A 14,582-nucleotide genomic window follows, 5' to 3' on the forward strand; every position below is an offset into this window, starting at 1 on the left:
CATTTTCGCTGGCAGAGCATTCAGGCCATCACAGGCACTCCCGACACAAGTGACATCAAGCTGGCCACGCCCACCCTGGCCACACCCACCTTGTCCCCTGAGGTCAAACACAACCCTGATGCGGCCCTCAATGAAATCAAGTTTGATACTCCTGCCCTATACCATTCCCGACAAGTATTGTCCAGTCTCTTCTTAAAAGCCTCCAGTGGTAGAGCACCCACAACTTCTGAAAACAAGAAATTTAACATTGACCTAATCTGTATTAATATACAATTTGTAATTTTTTATTGTTTAATTCAATTATAATCTATATGTTATTTTATATTGTATAATCTCAAACGTATGAGGCCGGACTTTATAGTATGCTATATTTGTAGGGGCTGTTGTATATCACCAATAAAAAAAATTAAAAACCTGTTTATTGAATTAAGCCATTTCCTGTATTGACACAATATACTCATTCATCCAGGTTATCGAGATTCATATAATGTAAATTAATACATGAAAAACTGATTCAGGTTGTGTTATCCTACAAGATTTGCAACCAGCCTGGTAGTTGAACACAATCTTGCTTGTTTTCCTAGGACATCAAGAGTTTCATCAATGAGACGTGGCTGCAGCGATATGGTGTGTCTCTCCCGCCAGATAGGCTGGCTGTGTTGTGGTCCTTCATCATCTCCATCTACTGCCTGGGGGGTCTTTTGGGCTGTTTATGGAGCGGCTCACTGGCTGTGAGATACGGAAAGTATGGCTTTTCCTCAAGACAAAGTTTTCATGATGGCCCCTTGTCTTATAGCTGTGAGATTTTCTCACGTATGTTGATGTTGGTGACTATATAATTAGGAGAGTTCTCATTTTCCCTCCCTCTTAAATTAGAACTGAAAGCCTTGAAATGAGCTTGAGTTTCAGAGAAATCACTCAACAGTGAGAAATACACAGTGGTTGGAGTCTCTAATTAACAACCGATTGTGGTTTATTTCAGAAAGAAAACTTTAATTTGCAGCAATTTTATTATAATCGTGGGAGCTCTTCTTATTGGTTCCAGTAAGATGGCCAGGTCTTTTGAAATTATTCTAATGGGCCGTTTCCTTTATGGCATCAGTGCAGGTATGATTGGGAGGAGGGTGCAACTTCTGATCCTCGAGGAAACCAAATACATCCCCTAAATCAGAAGGGACAGGTATGTGGGGGAGACCTTTTGATTCCGGTGATTCTTCTCTTGAAGGACTCTGCCTGAATATCCATGGGCCCTATCTCGGTGAAATTTCCCCCAAGAAGTTCCGAGGCCTGGCCACCACCACAGCAGCTATATTTTTCTCCCTTGGAAAAGCGTTGGGGCAAATCCTGGGCTTAAGGTAAGCTCACCACCCATGAGCCTATCCAGTCAGACAAGCTCTTGCCCTTCCACCTTCCATTCCCATTGAAGGCTAACAATTTTGGCTGTCCTGGGCTGTTGATTTCCCATCTGCTCTGCCAACGAGAAAGCTGGTCTTCTCGTTTCCTTTAGACTGATATGAAAATTCCCTCTGAGGAATAAATTGTTCTCCCTTTTGGCGTTCTCAAGGGGTCCTCAGTTCAGGCTGCAATGGTGGGAAGGGCACTTTGGTCAAAGAGATGGTGCCAGCTTCACCCCCTTCACTTTGGCTCCCTCCAGTCATCCAACCCCTTCAGAGAGAAAAACGGTGTCTCTTTCTCTCCTCCACATCTCCTCAGAGACCTTTTAGGCACCGAGGCCCTGTGGCCCCTCCTGCTGGCCCTGTGTGGCTTCCCAGCCCTGCTGCAGCTGCTGCTGCTGCCGTTTTTCCCGGAGTCACCCCTGTACTTCCTGATACAGAGGAAGGATGCCGATGCCTGCCGAAAAGGTGACACATGTCTTCTCCTGCGGGAAAGAACCTCTTTGTGCTTAGCTAAAAGTGGCCATTTAACCATTATGCCAGAATTAACCCAGAATCGCTTTCCATGAGAAGGGCAGCCATATAAATGTGACTAATAAATAAATTAATAAATAAGGATGATGTGGGTAAGGAAGAATTAAATAAGACCAGAAAAGAGATACTTAAAAGACAACTATTACCACATTCAGTGATGAACCAGTTATAGCCAGGCCAATCACAACTTTTCAGTGGAGACCTGTTGGTGTCCTTCAACAGCCCCAGGTGGTGGACAAGTGGTGGTGGGCTCACAGGCAGCCCTGCTTTCTTTATGTTGGCTTTTGTTAAGGATTTTGTTGTGTTACCAACCAGCAGAGTAAGTGCACAGAGAAACGGTACTGAGAGCAATGAATACAATACATACAAACTGGTTTAACAAAGCTTTTACTTTGTAGTGAAAAACAATTGCATAGTCTTTTTATCAATCCAAGTCTTTAGCCATTCAAATCAATCCGAAGTTACAGATATCTTCTTACCATACATAGCAGTTGGTAATAAACAGCAATTCAACGCTGGTAACAAATCACGATGGTAACAGATCCATCCACTTCTTCACACACGACAGTAACAGTTTCAACCAGCAAGTCAAGCAATGATGAGAGCAAGTCCAACAATGACTATAGCTCGGCTTCCTTCTTATATACAGTTTACACTAGTAATTATCCACTTAAGATAAGTGAAGTCAGCAGTGCAATGACTCAACAGTACAATTATGATAATTGCAGTCAGCATTCAGTCAGCAGTCATTAGTCATTACAATGACTCAGCTATACAATTACTCAGCATTACATTTAAAGTTATAGAACACATATATTGCCTGGACAACTTGTTAGACTTACACCATATCCTAACAGCTTTCTTCTCACATGAACTGCTTATTACTATATTTATTACTATTTATTTACTATACTTATTACTATTGCATCCAAAGAGTTTTGAAGAAGAAAAGTAACAGTTCCATTTTATTCTGCATTGCTAACACCTTGGCTTCTGCCTTCAGTTCTGGCACAAGATGGACTCACAGAAACAGGAATTGCTTTAAAGCAGTGGTTCTCAATGCTGCGACCCTTTAATACAGTTCCTCATGTTGTGGTGACCCCTCAACCAGGGGTGTGTTCTAATTTTTTTTACTACTGGTTCTGTGGGCATGGCTTATTTTGTGGGCGTGACTTGGAGGTCATGTGACCGGGTGGGCATGGCTAGCTGGTCATGTGACCGGGTGGCCATGGCTATGTGTATAGGGACTACTCAGAGGGCTGAAAAAAGTCATTTCTGACAGGTCCTCGCACTTTTGACTGGTCCTCACACTTATGACCATCCTCACATTTATGCCCGTGCAGCTTTCTTAACAACCATGTCTCTCATTTCCCAACTGCTTCTTTTCACCATGGTGATAAGATAGGGCAAAAAATGTAAACTGTGAGGATAGACGTAAATTCAAGATCTGGTCAAAAGTGCGAGGACCAGTCAAAAATAACTTTTTCAGCCTTCTGAGTAGTCCATGTGCACAAAAGGACTACCCAGAGGGCTGAAAAAAGTGATTTCTGACAGGTCCTCGCACTTTTGACCGGTCTTCGCACTTATGACTGGTCATCATTTATGCCCATTGTAGCATTCTTAACAACCGTGTCACTCATTTCACAAGTACTTCTCTTCACCAAAGATAGGGCAAAAACATAAAATGTGAGGACAGTCGTAAGTTGGAGGACTGGTCAAAAGTGCGAGGACCAGTCAGAAATAACTTTTTCAGCTCTCTGAGTAGTCCATATGCATAAAAGGATACAGCAATAGAGAGGGATGAAGGAAGGGAAGGGAAATTAGAGTAGGAGTGAGGGTAAGAGAGGGAGGAAGAGAGGAGGAGAAGGAGAAAGGAAGAGGAAGTAGGGAGGAGAAGAAGAGGGGGAGGAAGAGAAAGTAAGAAGGAAAGAAAAGAGAGAGGTGGTAGGTTTGAGGAGAAAGATTGCTGTACAATAAAAAAGATGAAAGGGAAGAAAGCCAACCCCAAACAAATATAAAGATATTAAGATAAAGAATGAATTGTTAAACTTTAAGGAATAAAAGAGAATAAATATGAATAAATAATAATAATTAGAAACACAAATACAAACATACAACGTATTTTCTTTTGTAGGAAGTTAGCACCCACCCCTTTCCTGGAAGAGTGAAATATTTTAGGAAATATGAAAAAGGCAGAATATTATATTTCCCTGGGATAAGCATGTTTTGAAGCAGCTCCCATCTTCCTGCCCCCACCCTTTGTCAATGGGCCATTAAGGCCTGGGCCAGTCTATTCTACATAACAAAGATCTACCTCCTTCAGGCAGAGTCATAGTAGGAATTGGCCAAGATCCAATAAAGATAGGATTAGCTCTCTACCCATCTAGCAACAGAAAGTCACCACATGTGACCTGGGAAGCACATGTGACCATCAGCCAGCAAGGCTAGTTAAGATCCCCACCCCCTGGGAGTCTGACAACCAATCAGGATACTCTTTCGTGGCCCCAAGAAATGCAGAGCCAGAGAGAGCATAAAAACCCGAGGATTTACTGTATCTGCCCTTTTCTGTTCAGGAACTCAAGCCATGTGATCCTGTCCACCATTAAACCATCTTTCCAAGCAGTCTCCATGTTTCCAGTGTCTTTTTCCCCACTTGGAGCAGAACCTAGAAGGAGATTTCTTCCAACACTTTGAACAGAGTATTTGGCTGGTTCACAAATTTAAACAGTGTTTAGTCATTTCAATTAAATTTACAATTTCTATATTTCCTTTTTGCCATATTTATTCCTCATCTATTTTTGTAAAAAACCAATATTACCCTTCATCCTCATCTCTAATCTTAATCAAATTCAATTTTTCCCTTCTATTCTATATTATGCCCCTTCCCATTGTCATCTATTTTTATATCCATCCTCACATTGGTTATTTATGTAATATTACAGTTGTTTAATATAAATTCAACATTTTAATATAAATCAATTAGTTATATAACTACCTTTTTTGTATATTAATCAATATGAACATGAATATTCCAATTATTTCTATGCAATCCAATTTCTTACAAATCAATTAATTATATTTACCAATAATAATAAACCAAATAATTTCCCCCATATATTCCTCCAAACCACAACTTAACCATTTCTGCTTTCAACACAATATACAATTACTAGTATCTCAATTATTACAATTCCCTAGTTAAATAGAGCTTTTTTTCTTTTGTGTTTTAAAATCTTGAACTTTCCTCTTTTCCCCTAAATTTCCCATTGTTTGCACCTACCTTTTTTGGTGAGGAAAAAGAAAAGAAATCTGCCTGCCTAATTTTCCAACTTGCAGCAACAGCAAAACCAACAGCCTCTTTACTTTCAGTTTTGTTTTTCAGCATAGCTAGGGGAAAACAAATCTGCTCAAGCAAGCAGCAGAGCCCTGAGTAAAACAGCTGAGAGCAAATCAGCTGAGAGTCGGGAGCCGATCTAATCAAGGGCTAATTAGCCTATGCTGAAGCGCCGCGGGCCAATAAAATTACAAAAAAACACCGAACCATTTGTTAAATTGCTGGCTCGCCCGCCCCTCGCCCACCACTATTTATTGGCAATAAATAGTGGTACGGAGGGGTGGGGCAAGCCAGCAATTTAACAAATGGTTCAGCTGCACCACTGGCTATAGGACAGCCCTTTGAAGCCCCGCGGCAAGAATTTAAACAGTTTTTTTTCCTCTAGCCATCAGCTGGGACTCAGGAGGCAGCAATAGATTGGGAGTGGGCGGGGTAAGCGAACGGCCGGCGATCCAACAGAGCAGAAAGTGAGGGTGAGTGAAGGCATGGGGGGGGGTGAGAGAGGGCTTTGGCAACCCCTGTGAAATGGCCGTTTGACCCCCCAAAGGGGTTGCGACCCCCCCGGTTGAGAACTGCTGCTTTAAAGGGTCACAAAAGGGTTATGAGGGACCTATGACTAAATACCATGAAGAGAGAGGGAAGAAATTGGGATTTTGATGATGAAATTATGGTGATTAGACAAATTGCTAACTTGCTTTTCCTGTGGGGAAAGCTGCAGTTTACGAGCAGCATCTCTCTTAATTTTATTCTCAAACTTGAGTATGTTTTTAAGAAGGAAACTTGAAAATGTTTGTCAGGAATGCTTTTCAGGAAAGAAAAAAATCCCCATTGATGACAATGGATGCCAGTGATTCAGAAGAGAGGGGGCTACAAAGCAATTCCTGTTTGCCCCTCTTATACCCTGGCTAAAATAGAAAGTATGAAAATGTTGTATTTTTGTAACAAGTTTTAGTATTGAAAATGCCCCAATGTTTGGAGCAACAGGGCTCTGCAAATGAAAATGGAGACCAGGATTAAATGTCTGTGGTGCCTCAGCCCAGAAAGTCAAATTAAGAGACTGAATCATCCCACCCTCCGGGGATGGGGGTGGGGGGGTGTTAGGGTTAGTTTTCTCTACTCCTTTTGAAAATTGAAGTGATATTTGTTTTCCTCTAGTTTTTTGGGACCTCCCCATCTAGGGCCTGCCAAATTGCTTAAGATAAGCAATTGAATCTGCTGGAAACCATGAATAACCTAAGGCCCATTTTGGCACAGTATTAAATATGGAGCTCTACTTGCCAGATGATGTATAGTTACAAAAAAGTACAAGGAAATTTTCTTTAAAATGTTATCATGGTTTTGAGGTGTTCTTTAAAAATCTGATTAATACTGTAGGTATTCAGAATCTCCACAAATATAACAGCATATAAAATGTGCTTTTTTTAAAAAAAAAATGTGAATGATCTAATATGATGCTATTTCAAAAGTCAGTTCCAATTCTCTCTATAAACATTAGGCACAGGAAACCAGAAACAGGAGTTGGGTTCAAAGCACTAAGAGTTTATTTAGCTACCTATAAAAAAAACCTGATCTATTAACCGTCAAGCCAAATTGGTGCTAGATAAGGATCAAAGAAATTCACAGGGAGCTGAACTTGGGTCTCTTGTAGCTGCACAGTGATTTCAAACTGATGACACATTTAACCCTACAGAAATTTATCTTGTTGAATCAGCTAAATGTGATTTTTTTGGGGAGGATGAATATTTGAATTGTTTTTCTCTCCCTTCTCCCCAAAGCAATGAAAGACCTCTGGGGTGAAAGGCATCAGCAAACGGAAATCGAGGAGGCATTGAAAGAGATGGCCATTGCAGGCTCCAAGAACTTGAGTATCTGGGAAGTGGTGAGACAGCCCAGCTTGCGATGGCCATTGCTTATCGCCATTCTGCTGGTTGCAAGTTTGCAGCTCTGTGGCCTGAGTGCAGTTGAGTAGAATACTATTCGGAAACAGTTAAGAAATGACCTTTCCTTCCCTTTTTTGATGTTGCTATTTGTAGACAAGGCCAACAGGACTATGCCTTCCTCTTGGTGCTCCATACATAGGCAAGTGGTTCTAAGAAGGAAGAAGAGAGGAATTATGCGATTTGGCCCAGGCCTAGCCTGTTTTTTGTTTTTTTTTACCCCAAGGCATTCAGCAGGACCAGGGACAGTTACTAATTTTCTTGTATTTCCATTTCTTCCCAAGGACCCCCAAAACTTATTTCTGATCAACATATTTTCACATCTCCTTTTCAAATTAGTTTTTTACCTAACTTTTTAAATAATGGTATTTAATCCTTGCCTCTAAACAATGACTAAAGATGCATGGGCTGTCTAGTTCGTCAATAAAGATGGTAATAAGGTCAGGTCTTGGCCTTCTTTAAGAATTAGTGCTCTATTTGCATCTGTCCAACTTTCTGGTATCCGTCCTCCATCCAGAATTGATTTCATCATCTTTTCAAATAAATTGTAATAGTTAGTCTTCAAAATATTTATAATAGGAGGCTGGTAATTCTTCTGGGCCAGCCTTTTCTCATAGATTTCCCTTATTATTCTTATTATTATAGGTCCATTCATCAGGTGTTTATTCATTCACGTTGGTAAATTTTGTTTCTTTAAATATTTATTTTTGCCAGAGGAATTTCTTCTCCTTCATAACATCAGTATTATACATCAGATTGGTAAAGGTTTCCCCTGTCCAATTGTTTCCAGCTCTAGAGGAAGATGCTCATATCCATTTCTTAGCTGAGGGAGCCAGCGTTGTCTGAATACTCTTCTGGCATCATGGGGCCAGCATGACTATGCATTAAGGCACACAGAACTCTGTTTCCTTCCCACTGAAGTGGTACCGATTTATTGAGTCATATTGCATGCTTTCAATTACTAGGTGGGGCAAAAACAGGAACCCCCCCCCCCAATGCAGTGCTCAGGTCTTGAACCCAGGTTGTCAGCTTTCTAGCTGATGAGCTCAGCATCTTTAACTGCCGAGCCTCTTGTTTGCATAATTTACATTATCAATTACCATAGCATTTCCATTTTGCAATTTTAATATCATTTTCTTTTCACTTTTTTCAGTTTATAAGCCATTTTCCCAGCTTATTTGCTATTTCAAAATCTTTCTGTTTAGCAAATATCATTTTTATTTCCATTTCTTTAATTATTAACATGGAAAATTTGTGGAAGTTTAATTTTTTTGGTGAGATTTTTTTCTTTCTGGATGCCTGTTTGATTCCTCCTCTTTTATTTTTATTCCCTTTAAATGCCTTTTCTTTGTCTTTTCAATTTACCATTTTGCAGTACAAATTGTCCTCTCCTAAACTTATTTGAGTCTCACAGTGTCCTTATTTCCGTGCTTTTATTTAAATTAATCTCAAAATATTATTTCAGCTTCTTTTTAGTCCTTAATTATTAATTCCTTTTTTAGCCTCCATCTGTAAGTTCTACCCTGCCTCTTCCATATTAAAGTCACTGGGTTATGATCAGTGGTGGGATTCAGCCAGTTTGCACCACTTCGGGAGAACTGGTTGTTAACTTTCTGAACAGTTTGGCAAACTGTTGTTGGTTGTTGGTTGTTGGAAGAAATCATTAGGGCAGAGAACCGGTTGTTAAATTACTTGAATCCCACCACCATCACCACCATCATAACCAGTGTTATGATCTGAAAAAGATTTTCATAATATCTCCATTTTATTGGCTCCCATAGTGAGCTCCTGAGAAATCCAAAGTAGACTTAGACTTAGAATAACTTTATTGTCACTTTAAATGTAATCAGCATACATTGATATGAAATTTTGTTGCATACAGCTCTCAAAGTATATCTATTATTGAGAAGGTTCTGTGACTTTCAGAAAAGTACACATATTCTTTGGCGTTACCATTTTTGTGTCTCCATATCAAAGTTGATAAAGGCACCATTGATGCTGCCGGATTAGGGTTACAATTAGGAAGTAATAACCCAGACTTTGCCCACCACCCAATAGGTGCTTATATCAAGAGATGGGCTGGTTGAAACTAATCCTTTTCAGTGGGTTGTTTTAAGATTGGAAATAGTCCTACAGCCTGGTGTCATCTGCTTGGCAATTCCGCCAAGATGCCTCAGAATCTTGAGGACAGGACTTAATTTGGACTTCTCGGGATACAAGTTGATTTTCTAGAGCTTTGATAGGGAAGCTTGTAGGCTGTGAGTGTCTAACTTCAGGTATGTTCAACTTTTATATTGTAATGAACAGTTTGGCAACAGGAAAAGGAAAACCAGCCTTGAGGAAAAGCTTTGCCATTCAGCAACATGAGATAACTGCAACCCTAAAGGGAAGACTTGATGATAACAATGACAATGGGTAGCCTCTTGTTGCAAAGGCAATTTATAAATAACACATTAAAATAACACATTGGGGAAAAAAAGCTAAAAACAAGCACAAAATGCAACAATGGAGCTTGAAAGTCTGCGTCTCTTGTCCACTACATATACAAAAACCCTTCATCTTGAAAACCTCCAGTCAGGGCCGGATTTAGATTGAAAGAGGCCCTAGGCTATTCCACTTATGAGGCCCTTTCACCAGTGGTGGGATTCAATTTTTTAACAACAGGTTCTGTGGGCGTGGCTTAGTTGGGGGTGTGGCTTGGCAATCATGTGACTGGGTGGGCGTGGCTAGCTGGTCACGTGACTGTGTAGGCGTGGGTAGCTCGTCATGTGACCGGGTGGGCGTGGCTATGTGCATAGACTTTTTTCAGAGGGCTGAAAAAAGTCATTTCTGACTGGGCCTCGCACTTTTGACCGGTCCTCACACTTATGACCATCCTCACATTTATGCCCGTGCAGCTTTCTTAACAACCATGTCACTCATTTCACAACTGCTTCTCTTCACCATGGTGACAAGATAGGGCAAAAATGTAAAATGTGAGGACAGTTGTAAGTTCGAGGACTGGTCAAAAGTGCGAGGACCAGTCAGAAATAACTTTTTCAGCTCTCTGAGTAGTCCATATGCACAAAAGGACTACCCAGAGGGCTGAAAAAAGTCATTTCTGACTGGGCCTCGCACTTTTTTTTTTTTCATTGCAAAAGTTTTACAATTACATTTTCACCCTTTCCCCCCCCCACCCCCCCAAACTTCCCAACCTCCCTAACCCTCCCTAACCCTCCCCTCCCCCCAGACTTCCCTATAATATACTCATAACTCGTAAAAAAAACCACACACACAAAAAAACCCTTAATATAACACTTATGTGTAAACTTGAACCCCTCCCTCCCCTGTATAATTTTTCTTTTTACCTCATTACATTAAAATATTTCTAAAACATTATTTTCAAATAAAAGCAATTTGATACTTTCTAGTTTGATATTTGTTCTGAACATATTCTATCCATCTTTTCCATTCCCATTCATAAGTCTCTTGTGAGCAATCTTTTAAGTATGCTGAAATCTTCGCCATCTCTGCAAAACTGGCCATCTTCAAAGTCCATTCCTCAATAGTGGGCAAAGCTTCATTTTTCCAATATTTACCTATCAACAATCTTGCTGCTGTTATCATATACAATATCAGTTTTGTTTCACCCGATGTAAAACCCTTAACTATACCCAATAAAAACAATTGTGGAGAGAATTGAATTTTTTTCTTCAAAACATTCTGCATGACCCACCAAATTTTTATCCAAAAAGCCTTAACTTTCCTACAGGTCCACCAAACATGATAATACGTAGCATCCAAACATTCACATCTCCAACATTTTGGCTGAACATTAGGGTACATACATGACAACTTTTTGGGATCTAAATGCCATCTATAAAACATTTTATAGAAATTTTCCCTCAAGTTCTGCGACTGTGTAAATTTAACATTCTGAACCCAAATTTTTTCCCATGTTTCCAACATCACTGGTTCTTCAAAATTTTGTGCCCACTTAATCATACAATCTTTAACTAATTCGGTTTCTGAATCCCTTTCTAGCAAAACATTATAAAGCCTTTTGATATGCATTGGACCTTTCTCTTTTATATGTCTAACCAATTCTTCTTCGTGCAACATAATACCAGTTTTTTGGTCCTCTTTCCATCTCAATTGTAATTGATTATATTGTAACCATGTTAGATTAATCCCTTCGTCCAACAGTGTCTGCAATGTCTTCAGCTGCCATCTGCCCGCATCTGTAAAAAGAACCTCTTTGTATAAAAACCCCCCGAGTGACATTATATTTGTATTCCACAAAGTATGACCAAGATCCAGCCATAGCGGTATTTTATAATCCCATTTGAGTCGGTGCTTCTTCCAAACTCTCATCAACGAGTCTCTAAGTATATGACTTTTAAATTTAAATTTAAACTTTATCAACTTTGTCATCATAAAATAAGTAAGCATGCCATCCAAATTCAAGATCAAAACTTTCTACATTCAATATTCCAGCCTTTTTACTTTTTACAAACTGTAGGTTTGGAAGTTTAAGACCTCCTCTTTCTGGAACATCTTGCATAATTTTCAATTTCACTCTCGGCTTTTTCTCGTTCCAGACAAACTTATTGAGTCCAGTTTGCCAGACTTTCAATTGTTTATCACTTTTAAGCACCGGAATCATTTGAAACAAAAAAAGAAATCTTGGCAAAATGTTCATCTTAACTGCTGCTATTCTTCCAAGTAGAGACAGCTGCAGTTTTTTCCAAGTCTCCATGTCTTTCTGCACCTCTCGCCACAACACCTCATAGTTATTTTGAAACAATTTCATGTTTGATTCTGCAACCTGAACTCCTAGATATTTTACCTTAGGTACAGTCTCAAAACCTGCCCTCCTTTCAAGCTCATGTTTACGATCTTGTGTCATGTTTTTAGCTATCATTTTAGTCTTTTTTGGATTCAGTCTAAAACCTGAAACTTTACCATAGTCTTGTATAATGTCCTTCATCAAGATTATTGATTCCATTGGTTGTGATAGGGTAACAACCAGATCATCTGCAAATGCCTTTATTCTATAATCCTCTTGCCTAATAATTATACCTTTCAAGATATTAGAGTCCCGTATTGTATTTAGCAAGACTTCTAGTGTTAGAATAAATAAAAGTGGGGACAACGGACATCCCTGTCTTGTTCCTTTTTCAATTTTAAACTCTGTTGTCAAACTTCCATTAATAATGATCTGTGCCTTTTGCTCTTGGTAAATTGCTGAAATCGCCTGTATAAATTGATCCCCAAAATCCATCTTTTTTAAAGTCTTTAGTAGAAAATTCCAATCCACTCTATCAAAGGCCTTCTCTGCATCCAAAAAGACCAGCACTGCAGGAATCTGTTTATTCTTCTCAAGATATTCCAATAAATCTATTACTTGCCTTACATTATCCTTCATGTGTCTGCCCTCGATAAATCCCGCTTGATCATCATGAATCACCTTTTGGATTACTGGCATCAACCTGTTGGCTAATACTTTCGCATAGATTTTATAATCTGTATTCAAAAGAGATATTGGTCTATAGTTCTCTGGTTTTTTAGGACCGACTTGTTCTTTTGGTATCAAAGATATATAAGCAGTTGTCCATGATGGGGGTATTTTACCCCCTTGTTGAATATTGCAAAATAAATCTCTAAGTTGTCCCACCATTTCAGCTTGCAAAGTTTTGTAATACACTGCGGTCAAACCATCTGTGCCAGGAGCTTTGGCTGTTTTTAACTGTTTAATTGCTACTATTATCTCCTCCTCTGTTATAGGATAATTCATTCTTTCCTTTTGTTGATCAGTAATTTTTGTAACTCTTTTATCGTTTAAATATTTTTCTATAAGTCCATTCTGCACCTCCTCTTTGGCATATAGTTTGGTATAATAGTCCACAAAAGCTTCTTTAATTAATTTTTGTTGAAAGATTTCTTTCCCTCCAATATCAATACTATCAATAGTCCGTATACTTTGTTTTTTCCTCAATGTGTAAGCCAACCATCTGCCCGGTTTATTAGCGTTACAAAATGTATTATGCTTCGCATATTGTAAGTTCGTTGCAACTTGTTCCGCCATAAGCATTTGAAATTGGTCTTTCAAAAGTTTTATAGCACTGCATATTCTTTCATCTGTTATTAATTATAATTAATTAATTAATTATATTTACCAATAATAATAAACCAAATAATTTCCCCCATATATTCCTCCAAACCACAACTTAACCATTTCTGCTTTCAGAAATATACAATTAATAGTATCTCAATTATTACAATTCCCTAGTTAAATACAGCTTTTTTTTCTTTTGTGTTTTAAAATCCTGAACTCTTCTCTTTTTCCCTAAATTTCCCATTGTTTGCACATACCTTTTTTGGTGAGGAAAAAGAAAAGAATTCTGCCTGCCTAATTTTCCAACCTTGCAGCAACAGCAAAGCAGTTTCACTTTCGTTTCTCAGTATAGCTAGGGGAAAAAAAATCAGCACTCTTTGGAAGGAAGCAAAATAGCGGAGACAAATCAGCTGAGAGCCGGGAGGCCAATTAGCCTAAGCTGAAGCTCCGGGGGCCAATAAAATTACAAAAAAAAAAAAACACCGAACCCTTTGTTAAATTGCTGGCTCCCCCGCCCCTCGCCCACCACTATTTATTGGCAATAAATAGTGGTGCGGAGGGGCGGGGGAGCCAGCAATTTAACAAAGGGTTTGGCCGAGCCACCTAGAACCCCCAGAATCCCACACTGTGTAGGCCCCTCTGGATCTTGAGGCCCTAGGCTGAAGCCTAGTTAGCCTATAGGAAAATCCGGCCCTGCCTGCAGTCCATGATCCCCCTTGCTCTGCCTTCCAGATATACTTCTATGCTTTTGAAGTCTTCCGCACTGCCAGGCTTGAAGAGCCACTCATCCCTTATGTCACTCTGGGCATTGGTCTCTGCGAATTTGCCTCTGTGGTCCTGTGCGTAAGTACAAATGAGTTGCTTGCTGATTTTGCACAAATCAAAATTTTGCAAAATGTCAGGCAAACAGCCTCCCAAGAGAAAAGTCAGGTGGCAGCAGCTGGATCGAGGCCCTGGTGGGTTGGCATCTGCTCCTCCAGACAGATGTCTTTCAGTCAGAAGTCAAGGCAGGAGGTGGCAACAAAGTTAGGCTAGGCTCACTCACCTCCTTCTGCACATGTGCACAGGTTCCTTTGGGGTGAGCTTCTGTTTGGAATGACCATCTTTTTTGCCCTCAGAGCTGCATCATTGACCGCCTGGGCCGGAGAGTTCTGCTGTGGGGCGGGTTTGGGATGATGGCCTTCACATTGGCCCTCCTCGTCCTCACTCTGTCTCTCCAGGTAAGCATGTCCCACCTGGCTAATTCCTGGCTCTGTGGAATTTTGGACAATTCTTTCTTTTTAATT

At 39.8% G+C, this 14,582-nt stretch overlaps 1 protein-coding gene across 5 annotated transcripts in view; it reads left to right on the top strand.

Annotated features, from left to right (window-relative positions):
- LOC117657148 (solute carrier family 2, facilitated glucose transporter member 11-like) overlaps nucleotides 1-14,582 on the top strand; it is a 67,970-nt gene that overhangs the window by 10,788 nt on the left and 42,600 nt on the right. For 4 of the 5 annotated variants that reach the window (XM_060683741.2, XM_060683739.2, XM_060683734.2 and 1 more), the window contains 7 exons: nucleotides 585-745; nucleotides 983-1,107; nucleotides 1,226-1,355; nucleotides 1,714-1,862; nucleotides 7,038-7,222; nucleotides 14,029-14,139; nucleotides 14,415-14,516. In XM_060683741.2, coding sequence (XP_060539724.1) covers nucleotides 585-745; nucleotides 983-1,107; nucleotides 1,226-1,355; nucleotides 1,714-1,862; nucleotides 7,038-7,222; nucleotides 14,029-14,139; nucleotides 14,415-14,516 — 963 coding nt within the window. The remainder of the gene's footprint in view (nucleotides 1-584; nucleotides 746-982; nucleotides 1,108-1,225; nucleotides 1,356-1,713; nucleotides 1,863-7,037; nucleotides 7,223-14,028; nucleotides 14,140-14,414; nucleotides 14,517-14,582) is intronic. The other variant, XM_060683740.2, reaches the window with a different exon arrangement.

The sequence above is a fragment of the Pantherophis guttatus genome, chromosome 17 (genome assembly GCF_059756535.1).
Source record: "Pantherophis guttatus breed Tessera chromosome 17, ASM5975653v1, whole genome shotgun sequence".
Lineage (NCBI taxonomy): Eukaryota > Metazoa > Chordata > Lepidosauria > Squamata > Colubridae > Pantherophis > Pantherophis guttatus.